A 26,039-nucleotide genomic window follows, 5' to 3' on the forward strand; every position below is an offset into this window, starting at 1 on the left:
GTATTGTTTTTTCAACCCCTTCTTTTCCACACCCCATACCCTCCCCTTCCCCATTCCACGTTTTGGAAGGGTCCCGCCAGCTCTCACCACCACCACCCCTCCCTCCTGCTTCCTCCGTGGGGCTGTATTTTTCCCCGGCCCCCACCAGCGGTATTCCCAGCGGAGATCCCTCTCCATCGATCTACTGGCTCTCGCCTTGGGTGTGTCTCTGAAGCGCATCTGTACCTTTCCAGAAGATCTGGCGAGTGGCTCCCTCCCCCACCCACCCACCCACCCCCTTTCTTCTTCTTCGCCTTCCAGACTCTATCGTGGGAATCCACACACCCGGTAAGCGTGGGGATTATTCGGGGATATTTCTCCGAGAGCGACGGGGGAGCTGTTGCTTTGAGGCTTTTCCTGCATGCGGCGATCGTATATATACATACATAGGTATGCATATATATTTCCGCCCATCCAATGCACCGTGCAGATTTGGGTGAGCAGGATTTGGCCAAGCGTGTTTTTAATGTTCGTAGCTTGTTTCATGCTTCGAGATACATAGGCGATCTGGGCTTAGAATGAGCCCTTGCTAAGGCTTGTCCCCTTTTGCTGGCGAATGTGGGGCACGTTTGGGGCGGGCTCTGCAGCTGACACCAATTCTGCCTGGGTGTATAAAAAAAAGTGAACCTCGCACAACGGAAGCAGAAGGGTGGTACACACCAGACCCTTGCTCGTACACCCTGCCTTATTATTATTATTATTATTATTATTATTATTATTATTATTATTATTATTATTATTATTATTATTATTATTATTATTATTATTATTATTATTATTGCATGTGCACAGGTCTGGATTTGGGGTGTGCAATTGGGTTGGGTGTGCATGCGTGTGTGTGTGTATGTGCAGCCTTCTGCTGACAGCATGAATTCCTGCTTTATTTTTTTGCAGCTTGTATGTGGGTTGGGGGAGCCCTGGTTTTGTGTGTGTGTGTGGTTTTTTAACACCCATTTCGAGTGCCTGATACATGCGTGTGCGTGCATGTGTGTGTGTGTGTGTGTTCACGCGCATGTGTGATCTTTCTTGGGTGATGTCAACCTGCCTTGTGGGGTGGACAGCTTTGATCGTGGTCCTTGTTTACAAAAAAAGTGCCTGTATGTGTGTGTGTACAAGAGTGTGGCGGAGGGGGGTGTTGCACATCTGTCTCCCTTAGGAGGCAACGGTGTGAGATGTTTTCGGTCTTGGCTTGTTAACAAACAGAGGTGAATCTTATCCTTTCCCTCTGATTCTTTGCTTCTTAATTTCTCTCTTTCCCCCTCCTCTCTCTCTCCCTCCCTCGGCTCGCTCTCTCCGTTTTTTTTGTAACATGCATGGATTATAATCTTAGTTTTATTAGCCATCCTGGTATTTTAGTGTTTCTCAGCCTTGATAACTTTAAGAACTGTGGACTTCAAATCCCATAATTCTTTCTTTTCTTTCTCTTTTCTCTTTCTTTCTTTTCTTTCTCTCTCTTTTTCCTTCCCTTCCTCCCTCTCTCCCTCCCTCTCTCTATCTCTCTCCACTGTTTTTGCAATGTTCGCTTGGGTATCTGCCTAATCCTTCTGTCTCTCCATGCAGGTGGTTCTCTGCGTTTTGTCCTAGCTGGTGCTCCTCCTCGCCAATCCTACTGCCTCTCCATCGCTCGGAAGAGGTTGGCTGATTGTGGGGATGGTCTAGATTGCTTCTGATGGGCTCTAGGGAGGGAAACCCCAGGATCCACTTTTCTGTCTGATGCTACAGAGGTTTGTGGACTCTGGATTCCAGAACCTCCATTCAGGGATGGGCTCCTAACTAAGACCAAGAAGAGTTCAGCAAGTCTAGTTGAGGACCTCAGCCACCATGAATGGAGTATCCTCATGCCTTCATGGCCACCTGCACTTTCTGGTTGTCTTCTGTCCCTAAGTCATCACTGATCAACCCAGACCACCCTAAGCTTCTCAACCAAAGAGTTCAGGCCTACACATTTGTCTATATCCTGAACTTGTGACATGGAAATGTTTGTCTCTTGCTGCTGAAGAAGCAAGAGGACTCACCAAAATGAAGTTCTTCTAGGAACTAGCATGTTTGGTCCTCGCCAAGGAAAGACCAACTGGCTGTCCCTAGGCTCCACAAAGCGCTTAGATTGTCTTTGGCGCCACCAGATTCCTCGACAACCTCTGAAAATCCATATCTTCTGATATTCCAGGTGTCCAACACATCTCCAGTTCTCTGGACCTCCAACACAGAGCCTTGAGAAACATCTATAGATAACTCCTGGATAACTCCTTTCTTTGGAGTTGCAAGACTTTTTTGGGGGGTGGGGGAGGTTTCTATTATACTAGGAAGAGTAGTGTAGCTCAGACGATTCCACAGGATTGTGCCCAGACGATTTTTTTTTTTTACGCGTATTTTGCACTTTCACGCCCATGACTTTTTCTAAACTTTAATATAATCCCATCTCCGCCGCATGTTCGTTACCACTAAATGTTGGGCTCACCCTACTGCTAGTTTCTTCCTGCTTCGGGACTCTGGAGCGTCGGTGCTCCTCCTCGGTGCTCCCCGGAGTTGATGCCCAACAAAAGTCGAACGAGCCAGCGTTAGCCAAATTGGAATTGCAGCTCAGCTGAACCAGAGGCTCCTGGCTAGAGACGGAGAACGGCTTGCCAGATCGATGTCTGGCCATCCAAAGGGAGCCATGGAGGACTGAAGCCAGTCTGGGTGGAGCCGAGCCATGTAGAAACGACTTCGACGGGCAGGAGGGATGTGCACGGGGACTCGGAGGTAACTGCAGCCCGACTGGCTGGGGAGAAACATTACATGAATGTCCAACGGAGGCAGATTTGATTTTGATGATGGAGGCTGTTATGTGGGCGACTGGGAAGAGGGCCGGGCACATGGCTATGGGGTGTGCACAGGCCCAGGCGCCCAGGGGGAATACAGCGGGCGTTGGAGTCGTGGCTTCGAGTCTCTGGGTGTTTACACTTGGCCCAGCGGGAATACCTACCAGGGCTTCTGGAGTCAAGGCAAGCGCAGCGGCCTGGGCACGGAGCGGAAGAGCAAGTGGAGTTACAAGGGGGAGTGGTGCCATGGGCTGAAGGGCCATCTGGGCATCTGGGAAAGCCACTCGGGAGTCGTCTACGAAGGCATGTGGCGTGAAGGTCTTCAGGATGGCTACGGGATGGAGACCTACGCGGACGGAGGTGAGTCAGGAGAGCAGGCTGAGAAGGGGGTTGGGGGCTGGGCTGTTATTTCTTCTTGGTCTGGTGGTCCTGATGTCGTATCTGATTGTCCACTTGGCCCACAGCATTGTGTCCCTGTCCAGTTCTCCTCCATAAGTCTGTTGAGGGGCAGTTGGAGAAGAACTGGGTTCTCTCCATCTCTCCATACCCTTTTCATTCCCTGTTGCTTCACTCCTTCGTCGAGATGCTCCTCTAGCATACCTCCTTGGGACATCCACTGTCCTAAGTCAAGGGGTGTCAAACTCAAGGCCTGCAGGCCGAATCCAGCCTGTGGGGTGCTTAAACCTAGGACCGGCCTGCAGGGCCTCTGCGGGGCCCATTTCTGACTGGTAGAGTGCTGCAGCAGGCCATTGAGGCCAAAAATGGGCTGTGCAGGGGCCTCCCATGGTCTCCCATACCTTGTTTTGACTGGCAGGATGCTGTCCCATCTCCCCAGAGGAGAACTACAATGCTGATCTGGCCCTTGAATAAATCCAGTTTGACACCCCTGGTCTAGATGTCCTGCTAGGTGCCGAAGTACCACCAGTAGCATACGTGTACCACAGATTGAAAAATATGGTCCTAAGATATTGGGGGTGATGGTTGATGGTGATGTGGTCCATAGAAAGTAGACCAGGTTTCTCCATAGACTTTTCAATTCCCTCTTGCTCCATTTCCTCATCTAGATATTCTTCCGCCACACCATCTGTGTGTCCTAAGACAATGATGGAGGTGGGAGTGGTAACTAGGTTAGTGTTGATGATGGTGATGTGTTCCCCTGAAAGTTGGTGAGATTTCTTCATGCACTTTTCGTACGCCGTTGCTTTGTTTCTTCATCTAGATGTTCCTCTAGAACACCACCTGTGTGTCTTAAGATAACGGTGGAGTTGGTGGTGGTGACAGTGATGGTGAGGGTTGTGGTGAGTGAGGATGACGCGGTCCATAGAAAGCTGGTCAGATTTCTCCATGTACTTTTCATTCATCCTTGCTCCATCTCTTCATCTAGATGCTCCTCTAGAACACCATCTGTGTGTCCTAAGACAATGGGCGGAGGTGGTTATGGTGGTGATGGATGGAGTGGTGGTGATGAGGATGGTGATGAGGATGGCAATGGTGGTGGAGGTTCTTTCCATCTTTCTCACACACACTGTTGCTTTGTGTCTTCATCTAGATGTTCTTCTACCACACCACCTGTGTGTTCCAAAATAGTAGTGGAAGTGATGGTGGTTGAGGATGAGGTGCTCCATAGAAAGCTCGTCAGATTTCTCCATATGCTTTTCCATTCACCCTTTCTCCATCTCTTCATCTACCAGTAGATGTTCTTCTAGAACGCCATCTCTCTGTCCCATGACAGGTGACGGTGATAGTTGTGGTGATAGTGATGATGGCGGCAATGGTGGTGACACTTCTTTCCACCTCTCTCTCATGCATTGTTCACACACGGTTGCTTTGTGTCTTGATGTAGACGTTCCTCTAGAACACCATCTATGTGCCTCAAGATAATGGGTGGAGGTGGTTGTGGTGTGCGTGATGTGGGCCAGAAAAAGCTGATCTGATTTCCTAGTAGAGTTTCAAACTCAACTGGGCCATGTAATGTAGCAAGTTTTCACACACAGATCGCACGCCGGCTTCAAGCAACCTTAACCTCTTTAAACGTGGGAATAACCAACTAATCTCGTAAATCCTTGAAAGAACAGTAGGAGGCAAACCAACACGAATGAAATCCCATCCGTGACATTTAACCACTGTTTTCAAAAATGAAACCCTCGGGTCTTCTGGGGAAGACACTCCTGTGTAGGTCCTTGACCCTCACTCATGACTTTTCTCCGTGGTCTCCAATACAAACACCTGGGGTTCTTGATCCAGTTTCCATATACCAAGACGATTCTTGGTAGGTCTGAGAAGGCCTGAGTGGTCTTCTTCAGCTGGACTGCTTTGTTGGACATCTCTTGTCCAAGAGATGTGGAATGTCCTTCATCTTCCTTGGTTGACCTCATCTTTCCCTCCATTGTAGGTACTTACCAAGGCCAGTGGCAGTCCGGCAAGCGTCATGGATATGGAGTGCGCCAGAGTGTCCCATATCGACAAGCCACCCTGGTGCGCTCCCCACACCGGACCTCCCTGGAGTCTCTCCACAGTGAGGCCGATCACAATGCCCCTGTGGTACCTCTCCCTCCTCCTTCACTGCCACCTCCACCACTCCCTGGGGACAGCCCTGCCTCAGGATCTAGGGGTGGCTTTGTTTTAGCTTTCCCTGGAGATCCAGACTTCCCCAAAGGGACCAAAAAGAAGAGCGGGGGGTTCTTCCGGCGTTCCTTGCTCCTGAGTGGGCTAAGAGTACGGAGGGCCGAGTCTAAAGCCTCTCTGGGCAGCAAGCGAGGGTCCCTCAAGAGTGAGGCAGGGGTCAGTTCAGCGGGAAGCGAGGCCACCACCCTCAGTTATGCCGAGACCGAACCTCCTGAGCTGCCTTCAACTCTGACCATTGAAGGTTCTTCCACTGAGGTCTACGCGGGGGAATGGCGGGCTGACCGGCGCAGTGGCTATGGGGTGAGTCGCCGCTCTAATGGGCTGCGGTACGAGGGCGAGTGGCTGGGGAACCGGCGACACGGGTACGGGCGCACCACCTATCCTGATGGTTCCAAAGAAGAAGGGAAGTACAAGATCAACCGGTTGGTGAGTGGGAAGGTGAAGAACCTCATCCCGCTTCGACGGAGCAAAGTCAAAGAGAAAGTGGACCGAGCAGTTGAGGTGGCCCGGAGAGCAGTCAGCATGGCTCGTCAGAAGCAAGAATTGGCCATCGCCAGGTAAGAAGGAGAACTGGGGGTGGGGGCGGGAAGAGGATAGAGGGCAGCACGTTCCTACAACCCTCTCATTGATGGTCTCATTCAACGGTTGACATGAGAGAAGGTTGACTTGCCTTGAAGGAATCTTCAAAATGTGGGTGGAGAGTGATTGAGTCAATGAGTTATCCTTACTAGATATCTGTGAACATCAGAACATCAGGTGGTATGCTACCGGTTTGAACCGGTTCAATTGAACCGGTAGTAAAAAAAGCCTCCCACGATCAGCTGAAAGGAAAAAGAAGAGAAAAGCACAGGATCAGCCCTCCCACCTGCCCTTGTGTTTTTCTTTATCCTCTCAGCTGATTGGCGCTACAGGCCTCTACAGGCGCTACAGCTGGCGCCACAGGCCTCTACAGGCGCTACAGCTGGTGTGGGGAAAGCTGCAGGCACACGATAGGTGCAAATGCACACGCACGCAATCACCGAACTGGTAGGTGGACCGGCAGGATCCCACTGCTGATCAGAAAATGTTCTTCCATAGTCTAGACCAGGGATGTCTAAACTTAGCAACTTGAAGACTTCTGGGCCTTCAACTTAAAGATTCCTGTCCTTCAACTCCCAGAATTCCTTAGCTAGCCGTGGATGGCTGGGGAGTTCTGGGAGTTGAAGTCCACAGGTCTTTGAGTTGCCAAAGTTGGACACCCTCGGTTCTAGAACTAAAACAAGCTTCACGTGAGGGACAATATTTCTAACAAACCCATTTTACGCTGAGGTTTTTTTTTTGAGTTTTATTCCCAGCTTCTGCCTCAGCGTAAAAGTGGTTCATTGGAAAACATTTTTGTCAATTTATTCTGATTTTTTTAAAATATTTTTTTTAAAGACAGGATGCAGGATTACAGATGGTCATGAGGAGAATTTTTCCCTCTCAGCAGGAGCCATTTTAAAAAGAGACGGAACAAAAATGCTCTTTCTGCTGTTTTTTTTTTTAGAGTCTCACACAGACTTTAGCATGTAAAAATCCATTGTGATCGGGCCTCCCGGGTAGAAAATTCATTATAAAAATATTGGTGGCAAAGGATTAAAAAGGCTTGTTGTTATTGTTTTTGTGTGTGCATTAGGTGTGTACACTTTGGCTCCACTCCTCAAAATAAAGAGAGATAAGATGAATTGATACAACTTTCTAAGTCTGTCCATCTTTTTTTTTTCTTCTCTTTTTTTTCCATCTGCATTTTCTTTCTTTTTCATCCTTCTCCTGCTCTGCCTCTATTTTCCTCAGTCACCAAATCCCCCTTTTCCTTTCTTTTTTCCTTTCTTTTTAAAATATTCCCTTTTTTTAGCCCTTTTCTAGCTGTTTTCTTTTCACATCTCTTCCTGCTCCCTAACCAGGCCTCCTTCCCCTCTCTCCCTCTCTCCCCCTTTCTCTCTCATTCTCCTTTTCTTTCTTTCCCTCTCTCTTTCTCTTTCATTCGTTCTCTCCTTTTCTCTCTCTCTCCCTCTTTATTTCTCTTTCTCTCTTTTTATCTTTCTTTTTCCCTTTCTCTCTCTCTCTCCCCCTTTCTCTCTTTCTCCTTTTCTTTCTCTCCCTGTCTTTCTCTCTTTCACCCTTTCTCTTTCTCCCTCTATCCTTTTCCCTCTCTCTCATTCTTTCTCTCTCTCTCAGCATAATAAAACTGTAGGTGAGTCCATCTGTATCTGTATGTGCGCGAGTGCGCACGCGCGTATTTGTGTTTGTATGTGTGTGTGTGAGTGTGTGAAAAGGCCGGCTCCTGGTGTAGGCTGCCCAGGTCACCTAGGTAACAGGAGGACGGGATGAGGCGATTGGCTGACGGCTGCCATGGCAACAGCCGCAGCATCCTACGGGCATGGACCAGGGAGGGAGAGGGGAGGGAGGGGAGGGAGGGAGGCGGAGCCATCCAGGGAGAGAAGAGACAGGAATGGGGCTGATCTAGAAATGTTGTCACACAAACACACACACACACACACACAGGAGGATGGGGAGAAGAGCGGAGAGGCATGGAAACAAGAGAAGCAGACAGTGAAGAGGAGGAGCTGTGTGCATAAACAAACCAGGATACTAGTTGCGTGGGTGAAGGCAAACCAGGTGTTGTGGGGGTTGACATGTGTGTATGGGGAGGGGAGTGAATTGCAAGGAGGCAAACAGCCTTCTTCTTTGGGGAGGTGTTGGGGGTTGCATCCAAGCAGAGCCACCCCATTGCAGCAACAATTCCTTTTTGATTTCCTTCTTTTCAGATTCCATGGCGCGTTTTTGTAACCTGCAGGTAGTCCTCGACTTACGACCCCAATGGAGTCCTGTGTTTCCCTTATTTAGGGAGGCATTCGTTGAGCGAGCTTTGCCCCCTTCTTATGACTTTTTCTCGCCACTGTTGTTAAGTGGATCGCGGCGGTCGATAGGTTAGTCACCCGTTTGTTAAGTGAATCCGGCTTTCCCCCGTTGATTTTGCTTGCCAGAAGGTCGTAAAAGGGGATCGCGGGACCCACGGGGCGCTGAGACCGTCATAAACAGGAGTCAGTTGTGCCAGGCATCTGAATTTTGATCAGGTGACCATGGGGATGCTGCAAAGGTGTGAAAAACAGTCATAAGTCCCTTTTGTCAATGCCGTTGTAATGTTGGTCACTAAATGAACTGTTGTAAGTCGAGGACTATCTATATTGGGGTTAGGCGATGATTAAAATGGCATGTCTATGGAGGTCCTCAACCATCCAGGTCAGGGTTGTCCCAAAAGTGCTTTTTTTTTTCAAAAGGCAATTGGACTTTCTTTGTTTTTCCTTGAAGAGATTTCACTTCTCATCCGAGAAGCTTCTTCCGTTCCGAGTGAATGGTGGAGGATGGAAGGATTTATTCAGATAGTCCCCATTCAAAGTTACAATGGCCACTGAAAACAGTGACTTAGGAATGCTTTTCACACTTATCACCGTTATCCCCAGGTTTACGTGGTAAAAATTCAGAAGCTTGGCAAATTGACTTGTATTTATGATGGTTGCAGTGTCATAACCATCATTTATGACGGTTGCGGGGTCATGGGATCACCTCATGCAACCTTCAAACAAGCAGAGTCAATGAGGAAGCCAGATTTACTTAACAACCACAATGCTAACATAACAATGGCAGGGATTCACTTAACAACTGTGACAAGAATAGTCATAAAATGGGGGCAAAACCAGCTTAACCAATGTCTCACTTTAGCAACATAAATTTGGGGCTTAATTGGGGTCATACATCAAGGACTACTTGCATTCCTTGCAGTCCTCTGGCCGTTAGTACTCTCTCTGAGAGCCCTTGAGGCAACTTGGAGGTTTATTTGTGCCCTCGGAGTCCCCTGAATAATGCAAATAGGTGTGGAACCTTCTTAGAAGTGCTGAAGGGACCGTGTTGTAAAGATTTACAAGCATTTGCACTATTCAGGGGAACCTGGGGGCACGGATAAACCTCTAAGTCGCCTCAACGACTCTCAGAGAGAGTACTAACAACCAGAGGACCGTAAAGGAATATAACTCCTTCCGTCTCCACCATTCAGTTAGAACTGAAGAAAGCTTCTCAGATGAGAAGTGAAACCTCTTCAAGGAAAAACAAAGAAAGACCAGTTGAGTCTTGAAAAAGCACCTTTGGGAGTTAAGATGGCGTGTTGTAGTTCCAACCAGTTGTAAGTGGAGAGAGAATGAAGACTCGGGGATATGTTTTGATCCTCAGAAGTGGAGGCCATGCATGGATTGAGGTGCAAGAAGTTCAGGAAGAGCCGGCCTTCATCCAAATATTAGAGTGCTCGTTTACAAGGCCTGGAGACTAAACCATATGCAGAACAGCAGCAGGTTTTGGGTCTGGCTAATCTAAAGAAAAGAAGAATTAGGGGTGACACAGTATTCCAGAATTTGAGAGGTGCCCCAAAGAAGTAGGGGTCAAATTATTCTACAAAGCACCTAAAGGCAGGACAAGAAACAACGGATGGAAACTAATCAAGGAGAGAAGCAACCTGGAATTAAGGAGAAACTTCCTAACAGGGAGGACAAATAACCAGTGGAACAACTTGCCACCAGAAATCATGGACGCTCCAACAGTGGAGGTTTTTAAGAAGAATCTAGACAGTGACTTATCTGAAATAATAGAGGGTCTTCTGCTTGAGCACAGGGGGTTAGACTAGTTGAGCTTTAAGGTCCCTTCCAGCCAGAGGTGGAATTCAAATTCCTTTACTACCGGTTCTGTGGGTGTGGCTTGGTGGGCGTGGCTTGGTGTGCATGGCAGGGGACGGATACTGCAAAATCCCCATTCCCTCCCCACCCCACTAACCTGCTTTCCAGCTCCGTTCTCCTGTGCAGGGCAACAAAGAAGACCCAGCCAATCAGCTGGGACTCGGGAGGCGGAGAATAGATGGGAGGCGGGGCCAGTCAGAGGTAATTCTCAGAACTACTCAAAATGTCCACTACCGGTTCTCCAGAACTGGTCAGAACCTGCTGAATACCACCTCTACTTCCAGCTCTATTCTATTCTATTCTATTCTATTCTATTCTATTCTATTCTATTCTATTCTATTCTATTCTATTCCATTCCATTCCATTCCATTCCATTCCATGTCCTCACCTTACAACCACAATGGTGGAAGAGTATTTCTGTTGCTAAGCAAGGCTCTGGTCAAGAAAGTTTTGCCCAGTTTTAACAAATGTTTTTCTCGTGGTTGTTAAGTGAATCGCTGCAGTTGTTAAGTGAGTCACACGGTCATTAAGAAGAGTCCAGCCTCCCCCATTGGCTTTGCTGGTCAGAAACTGGTGAAGAAGGTTGCAAATGGTCATCCCTTGATGCTTGATGTCATAAATACAGGCAGTCCTCGACTTATGACTGAATTTGAGTGGCCAAGAATTGAGTTGAAAGTTGAGCCCAGAATTTATATGGCTGCGTGAGAAATTTTATTTTTGGACCCATTTTACAACTTTTCTTGCCGCGTTTCTTAAGTGAATCACTGAAGTTGTTAATTTAATAAGAACGGTTGTTAAGTGAATCTGGGTTCCCCATCAACTTTGCTTGTCAGAAGGTCTCAAAAGGGATCAGGTGACCCCCGGATGCTGCGACCGTCATAAATGCGAGTCAGTTGCCAAGCGTCTGGATTTTGATCACATGATGGTTGTTAAGTGTGACAAATGGTCCTACATCACTTTTTTCAATGCCGTCATAACTTTGAACGGTCACTAAACTTGTTGTAAATTGAGGACTACCTATACATGGCGGTTGTCAAATGTCCAAATTTTGATCACAGGATTGTGTAGGGACTGCAATAATTGTAAGGGTGAGGACCGGTCATAAGTCTTTGTTCTGTCCCGTTGCAACTTCGAACGGCCACTAAGCAAATGGTTATAAATCAACTTTATGTATGACCTTCTAGTAAATTCTCAGCCTTAATTTCTCAACCTTGGCTCCTTTAAGAGAGGCGGACTTCAATTCCCAGAATTCTGGGAAGTTGGCTAGGGAATTCTGGGAGTTGAAGTCCACCTGTCTTAAAGGGGCCAAGGTTGAGAAACCTGCTAAAAAGAGAGAGGTTAATTTTGATCAAATTGCTTCAAACTAATAACTTCTGAAACCAAAGCTGGAATAAAATCACGAAAACATAATTTTAAACACAACAATAGCGTCTAATGACAGCAGAGGAAACACTGCTGAGAGGTGAATTGGATCCTGAAGCGGTAAATTACTATTTTCTGAATTTAGACAGAAATGCCATGCAGGCTTCGACTTACAACAGCTCATTTCGTGACCGTTCGAAGTTTTACAATGGCACTGAGAAAAAGTGAGTTGTGACCATTCTCACACTTACGACCGTTGAAGCATTTTCGTGGCCACAAGCTCAAAATTCAGACCCTTGGCCACTGACTCGTATTTATGACAGTCGCAGCGTCTGGAGGTCACGTGATCCCCTTTTGCGACCTTCCGACAAGCAAAGTAGACGGGGAAAGCCAGATTCAGTTAACAACCAGGTTCCTGACTGTAGTGATTCACTTAACAACAGTGGCAAGAAAGCTAATAAAATGGAGCAAAACTAGTCAATTATCAACGTGAATTTTGGGTTCGTTTTTGGTTGTACATTCGAGGACTAGCCGTAGCAGTATGAAGAAGGTGTTAGATACACGGGGGCTAATCATCCATGCATCTTTCTCCTTCTTGTAAAATCGGAGTTTCAAAGCTTGCACCAAAAAAGTGGGGGGGAAATAACATAGCAAGAACATAACATAATAAAATAAAATATTCACAATGCTAGAGAACCAATAATTAAAGTTGTAAGATGCTAAAATGGCTGGATCGGGTTAAAGAGAACGCCTTGGAGGAGGCCGAAACACTAAGAAAAACAAGTTTTCCCAATTTTATTGCAGGCAGTCCTTGAATTATGACCAAAAATTGAACCCACCACTTCCGTTGCTAAGCGAGACAGTTGTCAAGTGAGTTTCCCCGTTTGACCTTCCTTGCCAAAGATGTTAAGCGAATCACTGCAGTTGTTGTTAAGTGAATCTGGCTTCCCCCTTGACTTTGCTTGTCAAACAGTTGCTAAAGGGGATCACGTGACCCCGGGACTACCGTGACCGTCATAAATAGGAAACAGTTGCTCGGCGTTTAAATTTTGATCACGAGGAGGCTACCACGGTCGTAAGTGTGAAAAATGGTCATAAGTCCCTCTTTTTTCCAGTGCCGTAGTAACTTTGAGTGGTCACTAAATTAATTTTTGCAAGACGAAGAATTACCTGTATAATTCCACACAAATGGCTCTCCAATCTCTTCTTAAAAACCTCCAGTGTTGGAACACCCACAACTTCTAGTGACAAGCAGTTCCACTGGTTAATTTCCCTCACAGACAGGAAATTTCTTCTTAGTTCTAGGTTGCTTGTTGTAAGTCAGCTGCCTATATTTTATTGATTGATTGATTGATTAATTAAAATATTATTGCTGTCCACCTCGCTATCGCAAATGACTCAGTCTTGTTTTAGCACAAAATAAATCGATGCATCCCTCCAAAAAGAGCTTTTTCCCATTCTTGGTCATCCTCAAACAAGGGGGGTAAAAAACATTTTTGGGGGCGTGGGAGAAGAGATAATGGAGAGCTGCAACGAGCAACTTATTTGTAGCACCAAAATGGTGAATCACAAATTTATTCTTGGTGTGTGTGTGTGTGTGTGAGAGAGAGAATTGGTTGTCTAAGGATTAAAGAGACTTAAGACTTTTGATTTTAATGCATTTAGCTTAAAAAAAAAGATATACAGGTAGTTCTTGACTTACAATAGTCCATTTAGTGACGGTTTGCAGTTGCAACGGCACTGAAATAAGTGATTCATGACGTTTTTTCACACTTACGACCAATGCAGCGTGATGCATGGTCACATGATCAAAATTCAGATGCCTGTCAACTGACTCGTATTTATGACGGTAACGGCGTCCTGGGGTCAGATGTCCCTTTTTGCGACCTTCGGACAAGCGAATCCAATGGGGAAACCGGATTCACTTAACAACTGTGGGACTAACTTAACAACTGCAGCAATTCACTTAACAACCGGGGCATGAAAGATGGCAAAATGGGGCCCAACTCACTTAACAAATGTCTCGCTTAGCAATGGAAATTTGGGGCTCAATTTGGTCGTAAGTCAAGGACTATCTATATAAGCACTCATTTAGCAATCGTTCAAAATTAGAACATCACTGAAAAACATGACTTGTATTTACGACGATCCTGATTCTTACGTCCACATTTGCATCGTCACATGACCAAAATTCAGATGCTGGTCAACTGGCATGTTAGTTATGACAGTCACAGCATCCCGGAGGTAACATGACCGCTATTTGCAAGCTTCCCAGCCAGAGTTCAACAAAGGAAATCAATGGGAAAGCTTAGCGAGGACATGATTTACTTAACAACCAAAGTGATTCACTTAGCAACCGCGGCTGAAAAGGTCATTAAAATGGGGGTTGGCACACTTCACATCCGCCCAACTTAGCAACAGAAATTCTAGTTCCCATTGTGGTCATAAGTCGAGGACTTTTGCCAAAATTCCCATCTTAAAAATGAGCTGCGTTAAAAGATTGATAGGCCGCAAATGGGGAGACCATTTTGGCTGGGGAATTCTGGGAGTTGAAGTCCACATGTCTTTTTTTTTTTTTTCAGTCAAAATTGTTTATGAAATTGTATAGAGTATTATAAAATACAAAAGGAAGTAGAACAAAATTAAATACAAAAGTAAATAGAACAAAATAGAACAAAAGCAAATAGGAACAGAAGTTGCCTTTTGGAAGTTGTGGGAGCTTCACCATTGGAGGCTTTCAAGAAGAGACTGGGCTGCCATCTGTCAGAAACAGCGTCTCCTGCTTTGCCGGGGGGGTTGGACTAGATGACCTATAAGGTCCCTTCCAACCCTCTTAATCTGTAAATCTGTAAATAGAAAAACAATGGGAGGGGGAGGGGAAAGGGGGAAGCAAAGTAAGGAAAGATAGGGAGGAAGGGGGAAAAAAGCACTGACTTCCGACTCTATCTGTTTCTCATTTAGATTATAATCTAAATTTTAAACCCTTCGTCCACATATTTTCCCATTGTTCAAGCATCACGTTATCTCCAACATTCCTTGCCCGCTGAATCGTACAATATTTTTTTACATGTTCATTTTCCAAATTCAATTTCAATAGCATTTTTTAAATCGTAGCAATAATATGTTCATCATTGCCACATATTGAACGTTCCCATTCATTTTTAACAAAGTCAAATCCATAGCACTTTTTATCCAAGTCCACGGTATCTTAAAGCTGCCAAATTTGAGAAACCTTGGATTAAATGATCTTTCTATTCCCTCTCCATCGCCACAATTCTGTGCTTTTGTGAATTAGGCTGGGTTCCCACAACCGGCTAAATTCAAACCAGCGATTAACAAAGTTGAATTGCTGTACGCAGATAACAAGGCAACAAATAAACCAGTTTAAGAAGGCTTATTAAGGTGGTAGAACAAGCTGAGATAATGGCTGGGACTTCACAAAAAATGACCCCTTCTTATTTTTTGCTTAATCTCCTATCCCGAGGGTCCCGCTCTATAAAGTTTATGTCAAATTTCTTAAGAAGGTTTGTTCTCCACAAATATTCCCTACATTTTTTAGACAGACAGGGTTACAGTTTGCAAAGGGACGATATTTGGAAGATAACATATATATATATATATTCTTAAGTTTTCGCTGGTACTTACATGTATGGTATTCAGCTTTGTTCGGGTATTTTCACGTCATTATAGTTGTGCTTTTAAAGTTGTAGCAACGTTTCGGCAGAAACTCATCTGCCATCATCAGGCTTCTGTATTGTGTCTGTCTGTGAGTCAGACTTTCACAGACGAACTCAATACAGAATCCTGATGATGGCAGATGAGATTCTGCCGAAACGTTGCTACAACTTTAAAAGCACAACTATAATGACGTGGGAAAATACCTGAACAAAGCTGAATACCAACTATACATACATACATACCTACATACATACACACGCACACACACACGTAGACTTTCCACCACAATTGAGCCCAAATTTTATGTTGTTCCTTGAGGCATACGTTAAGTCCTTTTATATACCTTTTAACCCATTTTTACGAACTTTCTTATCATGGTTATTAAATGAATCATTGCAGTTGTTAAGTGAGTAACACAGTTCTTAAGCGAATCTGGCTTTCCGATTGACTTTGCTTGTCAGAAGGCCGCAAAAAGGGGATCACATGAACATGGGACACTGCAACCGTCGTAAATATGAATCATTTACCAAGTGTCTGAATTTTCAGCAGGTGACCGTGGTGATGTTGCAATGGTCTTAAATGTGAAAAATGGTCGTAAGTCCCGTGTTTCAGTGCCACTGTAATTTTGAACAGCCACTAAAGGACCTCTTCTTCTTCTTTGTCATTTAACAACCCCATAATCCCTTGCGGGGTGGAGTCTGGGCAACTGAATGGAACTGAGTGTTTTTTGGCCGGATGCCCTTCCTGTCACCAAGGCAGAGTTTTGTTCAGCAGATATATTCTCATTGTGTGCCCAGAGAGAGAAATATCTCTCTCTACCTAGGATCAAACTCACTGCCTCCTGATTGTGAGGCGAGAGCTCCGCCTCTAGGCCATCGTGCCACTTTATTGTAAGTCAAGGACTACCCTGTATAAACTAGTCTGAAATGAATTTACATACCATTAGTCCTTGACTTGTGACTGCAAATGAACCCAAAATTTCCGTTGCTGAGCGAGAAGGTTGTTAAGTGAGTTTTGTCCTTCTACAGCCTTTCTTGCCACACTTGTTAAGTGAATCCCTGCAGTTGTTAAGTGAATCACATGCTTGCTAAGTGAATCCAGCTTCCCCCATTGCTCATCAGAAGACATCTAGGAAGTTGATCATATGATCCAAGACAGTGCAACCATATTAAGTACATGCCAGTTGCCAAGCCCCCGGGTTTTGATCACATGACCATGGGACTGTGGCAACGGTCCTAGGTGTGAGAAACACTCTCGTTGCCATTGTAACTTGAACGGTCACTAAAACGAATGGTTGTAAGTTGAGGCCTACCCATACCTCAGCTTTCCCCCAAAGCCATCAGAATTCTCGTTTTCCAGACGAAATTCCTTATCAAAATCCTGTAGCCCAATGGATTTGGGTTGAAAACATTAAATAACAACAACAACAAAGTGGACAAGACCTGTAAAATGTAACTATGGAACATGATGATATTTTCCCAAATTTTTCAATACCTGTGGGAAGGTTCTCCATCAACTTATGCCGGGACGAATGACCAAGGTTTGGAACAGATGTGAATGGTTAGATTTTGATCCCAAAACACTTGGACACTTGTTTGATCAATGATTTCGGCTCCCGTTGCGGAACGAAATTGTGATGTGAATCCATAACGTGTTTTGAAAATGAAGGAAAAGGGCTGAGTAGCTCCAGATCTGAGATTGAGGACCAGCCTGAAAGTTTCAGGAGCAAAAAATATGGAGGCAACGTTAGTTGCGATGCTCCTAGCTAAGGTGGCCTGCGTTGACCATCTTGAAGTGATTCTTTGAAGGTAAAGGAGGACCTTAAGAGGAGAGGACCTTCTTTCTCCATTGACCCAACACTTTCTCCATCAATTCTTTGAACATCATGGGGGGGCTAACCATAGGAGGACAAGTTTTAGACAGAACTTTCCCCATTGACCCTATACTTTCTCCATCAATTCTTTGAACGTCATGGCCACCTTAGGAGGAAACGTTTAGGAAGGACTTCTTTCTCCATTGACCCAACACTTTCTTCATCAATTCTTGGAATGTCATGGAGGGCCACCTCAGAAGGCGAGTCTTCAGAAAGGACCTTCTTTCCTCATTGACCCAAAACTTTCTCCACCCCAGGGCTGCAGATGCTCGTCTGAAGGCGGCCTCTGCCCTCGGGGCAGCCGAAAAGGCTCTCGAAGCTTCCCGTTTGGCCAAAATTTTGGCTCAAGAACTACAGCCCATTCTAGCTGACTCAGGTGAGATGTTTGCATGATGGCTCTTCCCTCCAGAAGTAAAGATGTTCTACCTCCTTCGAAATTCAGCCCTGGAGAATGGGGTGGTGGTAGTCCTTTTTTTTGGCAGGGGTGGTGGCAAAGGCCCAAGAAATCAAAGGGTGTTTGGTGCGTAGTCTCATCTTCTGACACATGACACATCCCTCTACTCCCCTTCTCAGAGGGTTCACAAGTCCTCAGTTCCCTTCTTAACCCAATGGTACATTCCTGGGATCAATGATTTGTCAGAAATGTTATAGAGCCGTGATGGCGAACCTATGGCACGTGTGCCATAGGTGGCACGCAGAGCCATTTGTGCCGGCACAAATTTACCTCACTGCGCATGTGCGTGCCTCAAAGGCTTGAGGAAGGCTTCTGCAGGCTTCTGCAAGCTTTGTAGGCCGAAAACTAGCCCCTTTTTGTCACTCCTGGTATTTTTTGAAAAACAGGAAATAATGAAATGGGGTTAGTTTTTGGCCTGCAAAGCTTGCGGAAGCCTGCAGAAGCCTTCCTCAAGCCTTTGGGAAGCCAAAAAAGGCCTCAAACTGGCTGAAAATGAGGCGCAGTGCAGGTAAGGGGGCAGTGGAGGTAGGTGGGTGGGTAGGGGATTGCACACGCATGTGTAGGGGACATGGGGAGGTGTGCATTGCCTTCTGGGTGCTGGCGCGCGAGCGCGAGCGTGCAAGTGCACCCACAATTTTTGGGACAGGAGCCCAAAAAAGGTTAGCCACCATTGTTATAGGGTCTCCTGCTTTTAGCAGAGGCTGGACTAGAAGACCTCCAGGTGTCCTTCCAACTCTGTCATTATGTCGTAAAGTGCCATGTATATTACATTAATGTTTTTGTAGAAGAGCATTTTTTTTGCCTTAGTCCCTTGAAGGTAGGTGGACTTCGACTCCGGAATTCCCAGCCAGCTAGCTGGGGAATTCTGGGAGTCGAAGTCCACCTATCTTCAAGGGACTAAGGTTGAAAAATATTACCGTGAAATCTAATTTAAAAAGGGATGTCATTAATAAATAACAGGACCGCTCCTATTACACACTTGTTCTGATTTTTACAATCCCAAGTGGACATTTAACTACAGTGGTACTTTGGTACTCAGATGGTTTGAAGCTTATTGGATTTGGTGTTCAAAACATTTTGACATGAACAATTTGATCCGGTACTCATCCTTTCTTTGATACCCAATGTACCAGCTAGAACTTGTCGGTGTTGTGACGCATTACAGTATTTCTTATGGGAAAAAAAAGATTCGGTACTCATTGTTTTTGGTACCTGTCGTGTCTCCTAGAACCAATTAACGACAAGTACCGAGGTAGCACTGTACTTTCGTCCTCCAATCGAGAACAGGAGATTGTGATATCAGAGCAATTCCCACCGCCAAACTTTCTTGAGCCCAGAGCTTTTTACATCCACCCATTCTTTCTTTAACTGCCAGTCGCTTCTCCTTCCCCAGAGCCACGGGGCCGGTTAGATTCAGAAGGCACCGACACCGATTTTCACGAGTACGACAGTCCCCACGTCTACGAGAATGGCATCACCCCTTCTGATGTTACCCCGGATCCAAGCTTACCGCCGAGTTACCCTCCCACTCCGCTGCAACCCTGGCGGGGGGACCCTCGGCGGACTTGGCCTCCCTTGGAGAACGGGGGTCCTCGCCAGCTCTTCCCCGAAGCCGCGGATATAGAGGAAGAGTGGGGTTCGCGGGGTAGTTTCCCATCTCAGACACCGCGGCTCGTTCCTGAGGGGTTGTGGGAAGGCGAGGAGGAACAGGGGCAGCTAAGTAGCTATGAAGCTGAGGAAGAAGATTATGAAAGGGTCCCTCAGCACCCTCAGCCAGGCAGCCCAGCTAGTGGCAGCTCGGGCAGTCTGCGAGAAGAGGAAGAGGAAGAAGAGGAAGAAGGGAATGCTTCTAAGACTTATCCCGGGGGGAACCAGGACGATACGGTACCCTTGGGAATTCCGGTTGATGCAGAACCCAAGAATGAGGAATCGTGCAGGTCTTCTCTTCTGCTGGAGGGATCAAAGAGTCTACAAGCAGTCCAAAGGGGGAGACAGGTAAGAGGTCAACACATTTTAAGGAGGGTTGGACACCTTAGATCAGGGGTCTCAAACTCACGGCCCGCGGGCCAATTGCGGCCCGCAGGACGATATCCTGTGGCCCCCACCGTGATATGAAAGTATAATATTAGTGCGGCCCGCAGGGGGAATGGACCTCTGAAGGAAGTCCCGCCCGCCGTTCCTCATCGTGGCTGACATTCGGTGCTAGGCTAAGCTACACCGACTTCATGCACACTACGCTTGTAACGGAAGTGGAAATGACGTCATTTCCGCGTGTGGCGGAAGCGGAAATGATGTCATTTTTGTGGAATCCCTTATGCGACCCAGCCTCATCCAGACTCTGCCTCCAGTGGCCCCCAGGTAAATTGAGTTTGAGACCCCTGCCTTAGATGGATATTAGATTCAGGTCCTTCTGGCTAAGCTGAGCACAGTTTATGATACCCTGTTTACCCTAAAATAAGACCTACCCAAAAAATAAACCATGGCCTGATTTTTTAAGCATTATCCTAATATAAGCCCTATCCCAAAAATGAGCCCTTGTTAGGGTCATCAGTGGGAGGCGTGACTGGCACTAGAGGCAGCAAAGGGGACTGATAACCATTATGGCGTCCCCAGGGTCATGTGATTTACATTCAGACACTTGAAAATTGACTCATAGTTTATGACGGTTGTTGCAGTGGCCCAAGCAAAGTCGTGAAATGGGAGCAAAGCCCACTTAACAACAGTCTCGCTTAACAATAGAAATTTCAGGGCCAATTGAGGTCATTATGTCAAGTACTGCCTGTACTCAAAGTTACAACAGCCCTGAAAACAGGGACCTGTGACACAGTTGCACGTCCAACCAGGACTGGGTGCCCACACCACCCAATTGTAGGTTTGCACACTTGGCAAATTGTTGTCCTCTTTTTGCGACGGGTGCAGCTGTATCCCCCAGACCCATGTGCGCTATTGTCTGTGTCCTTCCCGGCTGGCTTCCGACAAACAAAAATCAATATGGAAGTCATCCAGGAAAAGCCACAAAGGCCCGATCACGTGGTGTCTTGCTTCATGGCCGCACCGCTTGAATTTTTATTTTCCATGTCAATTGCGGTCGGTAAGCCGAGGACTTCCCGTTTTCAATTGAATTGCAGTCGGGGGGAGGGGGGCAGTCGGAGGAAGGCTGTAAGTTTTGCAAAACCACCCACCCACCCACCCAACATTGCCAAGAGCATCTCAACACCCCCTTAAGAGAAAATAGCCACCCCCTCTCTACTAGCACAATCCACGCAAACCGAAACAGTTCTTGTGTGATGCACACAATTATCAGAGATCTACAAGAAGTCCCAAAATCCACCCAAAACACAATTTTCTGCTTTTCCATAGAATGCCTTCCCCCACCCTCCTCCCTGCAATCTGGACTAAACACACCCCCCATCCCATTTGCACAACAGAGGAGGGGCAAATCCTCACCCTCCCTTTTTTAAACCTTTTTTAAACCTGTTCATAAGACACTCCGCCCTTCCCCAAGTATATCACTGCAAGCATATCCCTGCCCGACAACAAACAAACCACAGTTTGACCCTCTTGGTGGAACCGTGGGATATCTACTGCCCCTTATAAAACACCCTTGGGGTCTTTTCACAGTGCTTGCCCTTCCTCCTTTCTCCCCCTCCCCTTTTCCCCCACCCCCAAACCACGTCTGTTATTTTCATTTTTTTTAAAATGTACTTTCTCCCTCCTTTCCTTCTGGAATACAGCTGGGAATAAGAAGCAGGAAGGATGGAAGGAGGGAGGGAGGGAGGGGGTTGGGAAGAACCGACCGCCCCCCGCATCCACAAGGGGATTGGCTAGCCGCTTTCCTCCCATTGCTAGGCAACTGCATCCTTTCTCTTGGCAACAGCATCCTCGTTGGTCCCGCCTTCTTCACTGCAGCATCGAGCCGGGCCTTGCCAGTTGGTCGGTCGGCACAACCGCAGTGGGGGCGGGGGTGTTGGGAAGGACGGGTAGGGGGACCGCCAGAACTGCAGGTCATCAATAATCCAGCAGTTTCGCTCTCAGGGGGCTTGGAGTTAGACTGGTGGGGGGGACAGCAGGAGCATAGGCCGTGATGTTATCCAGGCGCTGGTTTGGTGAATGTGCCAAGGACAACATTATCCCCGGGCTGTGGCTGCCAAGCAGACCTGGGTGTCTGGGGGGGTTAATGTCCCTCCTCCTCCCTCCCCCTCCTCCTCCTCCCCCCTTTGCCTCTGTATCCCATATTTTATCCGTCTGCCCGCCCCGTCGGCCTGTGACTGCACGTAGAGAGCCAGAATGCTGGCTCAGGGAGAATTTTCTCCGCTGTTGGACAATAGTACAGCTTGCACACTTGAAAAGAACAGGCGTAGCACGCTCAGCAAGGTGGCGGTCACAGGGGCGGGGGAGTCCTCCTCCTCCTCCTCCTCCTTTTAAAGAAAAGATTTGACAAGCATTTGTCTGGAATGGCGTAGGGTCCCCTGAGCAGGGAGGAGGGGTTGGAGTAGAAGACCTCCAAGGGTCCCTTCCAACTCTGTTATTCCTCCTCTTCCTCCTTTCTTCCTCCTCCGTCTCTTTCCCCCTCCTCCTCTCCTCCTCCTCCTTTTTAAGGAAGGAAGTGATAGACAACGATTTGTCTGAAATGATATAAGGTGTCCCGCTTGAGCAGAGGAGTGTTAAAAACTCAAGGCCTGGAAACAGCGAAGGACTGGCCTGCGGTGTCTATGCCAGCAAAAAACAGGGCTGGAGGAGGAGGCACACGGAGCTCAGGAACCCCTTTTTCGCTGGCAGGGCTCTCGGGCCGCCACAGGTGCCCCTCCCAACATGAGTGACATCAAACTGGCCACCCCCCACCCTGGCCCCCAAAGTCAAACACAACCACGATGCGGCCCTCAATGAAATCAAGTCCGACCTCCCTGGTCTAGAAGACCTCCGAGATCTCTTCCAACTCTGTTATTTTGGCATCCTCCGAGCCTCCCCGGTTGTCGCGGCTTCTACGTCTAATTTCTACCCCTCCGGGTATTCAACTTAATTCTGGTTTTCAACAGAATAACAGAGCTAGAAGGGACCATGGAAGTCTTCGAGTCCAACCCCCTTCTCAGGCAGGAAACCCTACGCCATTTCAGACAAAATTGTTTGTCCAATCTCTTCTTAAAAACCTCCAGTGTTGGAGCACCGACAACTTCTGGTGGCAAGGAGTTCCACTGGTTAATTGTCCTCCCTGTTAGGAAGTTTCTCTTTAATTCCAGATTGCTTCTCTCTTTGATTAGTTTCCATTCATTGTTTCTTGTCCTGCCCTCTGGTTCTTTGGAGAATAATTTTATCCCCTCTTCTTTGTGGAAACCACCCAAATATTGGAAGACCGCTATCCTGTCCCCCCTGGTCCTTCTTTTCATTAAACGAGACAGTACCCAATTCCAGCAACCGTTCTTTATATATGTTTCGGTCTCCGGCCCCTCGGCTGTTCTTCTCTGCACTCTTTTCTAGTGTCCCAGCCAGGGGTGGGCTGCTACCAGTTCATTCGGGCAAAATGGTAGCTAATTTTATCATTTTTAATAGCCCGGTTCGACGAACCGGAAAATCGGAACCCTGGCTGGCCCCTCCCACCCCTCCCCCTCCCAGGAGTCCCCCACACGGCCCATTTTGGATGCCAGGTAAGTACAGGGCCCGCGTGGAGGCTCAGGGAGGGCGAAAAACGGGCCTCCCGGAGGCTCCAGAAGGCCAGAAACGAGGACCATTTCTGGCCTCCAAATGGCCCCCGGAGCCTGAGGAGGCCGTTTTCACCCTCTCAGAGGCTCGAGGAAAACCTCCGGAGCCCAGGCAGGGCAAAAACGCTTCCGCCCCCCTGCCCCCCGCATGTGGTGGTGCAGGAGGCCGACTAGGCCACGCCCACCATGGCCACGCCCACCCAGGCATAGAACTGGTTGCCAAAATGTTTGAAGCCCACCCCTGGTCTCCCAACCTCTTTTTTTTTGTTATATCATGGCAACCAAAACTGGATGTAAGTTTCCACGGATGGCCTTATCAAGTGATATTAACCTGATATATATATATATATATATATATATATATATATATATATATATATATATATATATATATATATATATATATATATAAAATTTATTTTATTTTATTTATTTATTTGATTTGCCAGTTGTTTACAAGATAATAAGTATAAGTGTATACATAGTTGTGAATACATGAAATGGGTACATATAAGAAAAATAAAAGAAGAATAAGAGAAACAATAGGACAGGGACGGTAGGCACGTTGGTGCGCTTATGCACGCCCCTACAGACCTCTTAGGAAAGGGGTGAGGTCAATAGTAGACAGTCTAAGGTTAAAGTTTTTGGGGTTTGGGGAAGAAACTACAGAGTCGGGTAGAGGATTCCAGACATTGACCACTCTATTGCTGAAGTAGTATTTATTGTGATTTCCCCTCCCCCTCTTCTCTTTCAGGGTCTCACTTGCTGGTCGTGGCGGCCGTCCTGTTGGTGGATATTAGTCTGGCTTACCTGTTCTCCCTCCTCCTGGCTTGAGACAGGATGATGAAGGCAGGAGTAGCCCTCCCCTCCCCCCATTTCCTCCTCCTCCTCTTCCTCCTCTTCCCCCTCCCAAAGAAGTTTGATAACAAACTCTGATCTCTGCCTCTCTTTTCCCACCCACCCACCCGCCACTCCCCCTTTCTCTCTTTTTTCACATGTCTTTACTCACCCCAGCCATGACTCCGGCTGCCTCTTTAAATTTTCTAGATCGTTTACATATAAAGGGCTCTCTTTCTACTGGCGATTTTCATTCCCTCCCTCCCTCTTTGCTGCTTTCGCCCCCCAAATAACATCTATCTCCTTTTTCCTGCTTCATTCATTCATTCATTCATTCATTCATTCATTCGTTCATTTTATTTTTTTCCCCCTTCAATTGTGGAACCTTTGGGCAACGAACAGTGAAATTTATTATATATATATTATATATATATAATATATATATATAAATAAAGGCACGGGAGTAAAATTGAGTCAAGGTCCAAGGAGAAATTTTACTCTCCGGAGAATTAAATATTAGGATGGTTAGATTAGAGAAAACGTCAACATTCGTTGGCCAGTTTGCTTGTATCGAAGTTACAAACACACACACAAAACACACAATTCCTACATTATTGAAGCTGTTGGTTCTGGGTTCTTCACCTCTGGCCTTAGGATTACAGGCAGTCCTCAACTTAAAACCAGAATTTCCATGACTAAGGAAGGTGGTTTTTAAATAAGGGAGCCACATCTAATTTTATGGCCTTTTTTGCTGCAGTTATTAAGAGAATCGGACAGATGTTAAGTGAATCTGGCTTTCCCTCCCTTGATGTTGTATTGGAAACTGGCCGGGAAGGTGATCACATGATCCCCAGGAATTTTGTTCACCTAACCTTGAGGATGGTCATAAGAGCGAGGACCGGTCATACATTGCATTTTTTTTCCAGAGGCCTTGTAACTTTCAGCGGACTAGTTCCTGTGACCTTGAGGACAGTTCTTAAATGTGAGGACTTAAGTGCTTTTTTGAACGGTCGCTAAATGAACGGTCATAAGTTGAGGACTTCCCATACAGGCAGAGAGACGGTTCCCGTTTCAACCAGGGGTGGGATTCTCTCCGTTCAGACTGGTTCGGCTGAACCCGTTATTCCGACGATCAGCCCTCATTCGCTCCGACGAGCAGCTCCTGCTCTTTTCTCCGCTTTATGTCTTTTTGTTACAGCACAGCTGATTCGCGCAGTAGAGCTATTTGCCGCTCCTCAGCTGTTTTCTTCAGCTGCAGTTGAAGGTAAGTATTAGCTTTTTTTAAACCCGGAGCACGCATGCAAGAGCGTGCATTTGGCACGCATGCGTGCGCTCACCGAACCGGTTGTTATCCCGGTTGAATCGCACCCCTGCTTTCCACACACAAAAGGTGGATTGTTTTTTCTGCCTTCCAACTTTCTCCAAGTAACACCCACCCGTCCTTAGAAAGGGTGCAAATCTGAGAAAATTCACAACGTTTTCCCGTGCCGCTCTCTTTATTTCTTTCCCTAACCTTTAATTCTCCCACCTTTTTTAAACCAACAAACCTTTTCCTCTCTCTCTTTGCTTGCTTCCTTTTTCTCGACCTCCTTCTTTTCAAAACAAACCGACAACGGGGGAAAAAAACCCCCAACCCAACCAACCAACAAACCAGACCGTCGCCTTGCCACCCGTTTCCTTTTACGCTTTTATAAACCTTTTTCTCGCAGCGTTTGAATACTTTAAAAACAAAACAAACAAACAAACAAAAAACTTATAACTTATAACGAGAGAGGGCGAATGGGAGATTCCTGACGCCGGGATTAGGGTTGGGGGTGTGGGAGGGGTAGGAGAGGAAGGGGGAAAAAAAGAGGGTATTTCTGGACCACGTTAACGAGGTGCCTCTTCGGGGAAACGGAAGGAGGTGAATAGGTCACAAAGCTGAGGATGTTT

The 26,039-nt window shown here is 46.7% G+C and overlaps 1 protein-coding gene across 2 annotated transcripts; it reads left to right on the plus strand.

Annotated features, from left to right (window-relative positions):
* The first annotated feature begins 154 nt into the window (after window positions 1–154).
* On the plus strand, window positions 155–25,720 carry JPH4 (junctophilin 4). 2 transcript variants are annotated; one of them, XM_087947919.1, is made up of 6 exons: window positions 155–327; window positions 1,600–3,200; window positions 5,233–6,022; window positions 17,378–17,496; window positions 18,968–19,576; window positions 24,025–25,720. In XM_087947919.1, exons 2-6 carry the CDS (start codon window positions 2,822–2,824, stop codon window positions 24,102–24,104), a joined length of 1,977 nt encoding a protein of 658 aa, XP_087804045.1. In that variant the 5' UTR covers window positions 155–327; window positions 1,600–2,821; the 3' UTR covers window positions 24,105–25,720. The 2 variants fall into 2 exon arrangements, with proteins under 2 accessions (XP_087804045.1, XP_087804044.1); XM_087947918.1 differs by lacking the exon at window positions 24,025–25,720 and having other exon boundaries at window positions 18,968–19,977.
* The last annotated feature ends 319 nt before the right edge of the window (window positions 25,721–26,039 follow it).

Source organism: Notechis scutatus, chromosome Z (genome assembly GCF_049901735.1).
Source record: "Notechis scutatus isolate UNSWTSFEM ecotype Mainland chromosome Z, rNotScu1.2, whole genome shotgun sequence".
NCBI lineage: Eukaryota > Metazoa > Chordata > Lepidosauria > Squamata > Elapidae > Notechis > Notechis scutatus.

What these genes read in the sequence shown, in the direction of transcription:
- JPH4 (XM_087947918.1), top strand. Translation starts at nt 2,822, where the DNA reads ATGTCCAACGGAGGCAGATTTGATTTTGATGATGGAGGCTGTTATGTG. An exon ending in GGAGACCTACGCGGACGGAG is followed by an intron (nt 3,201 to 5,232) that starts GTGAGTCAGGAG and finishes CCTCCATTGTAG; the next exon opens with GTACTTACCAAGGCCAGTGG. An exon ending in GCCCATTCTAGCTGACTCAG is followed by an intron (nt 17,497 to 18,967) that starts GTGAGATGTTTG and finishes CTCCTTCCCCAG; the next exon opens with AGCCACGGGGCCGGTTAGAT.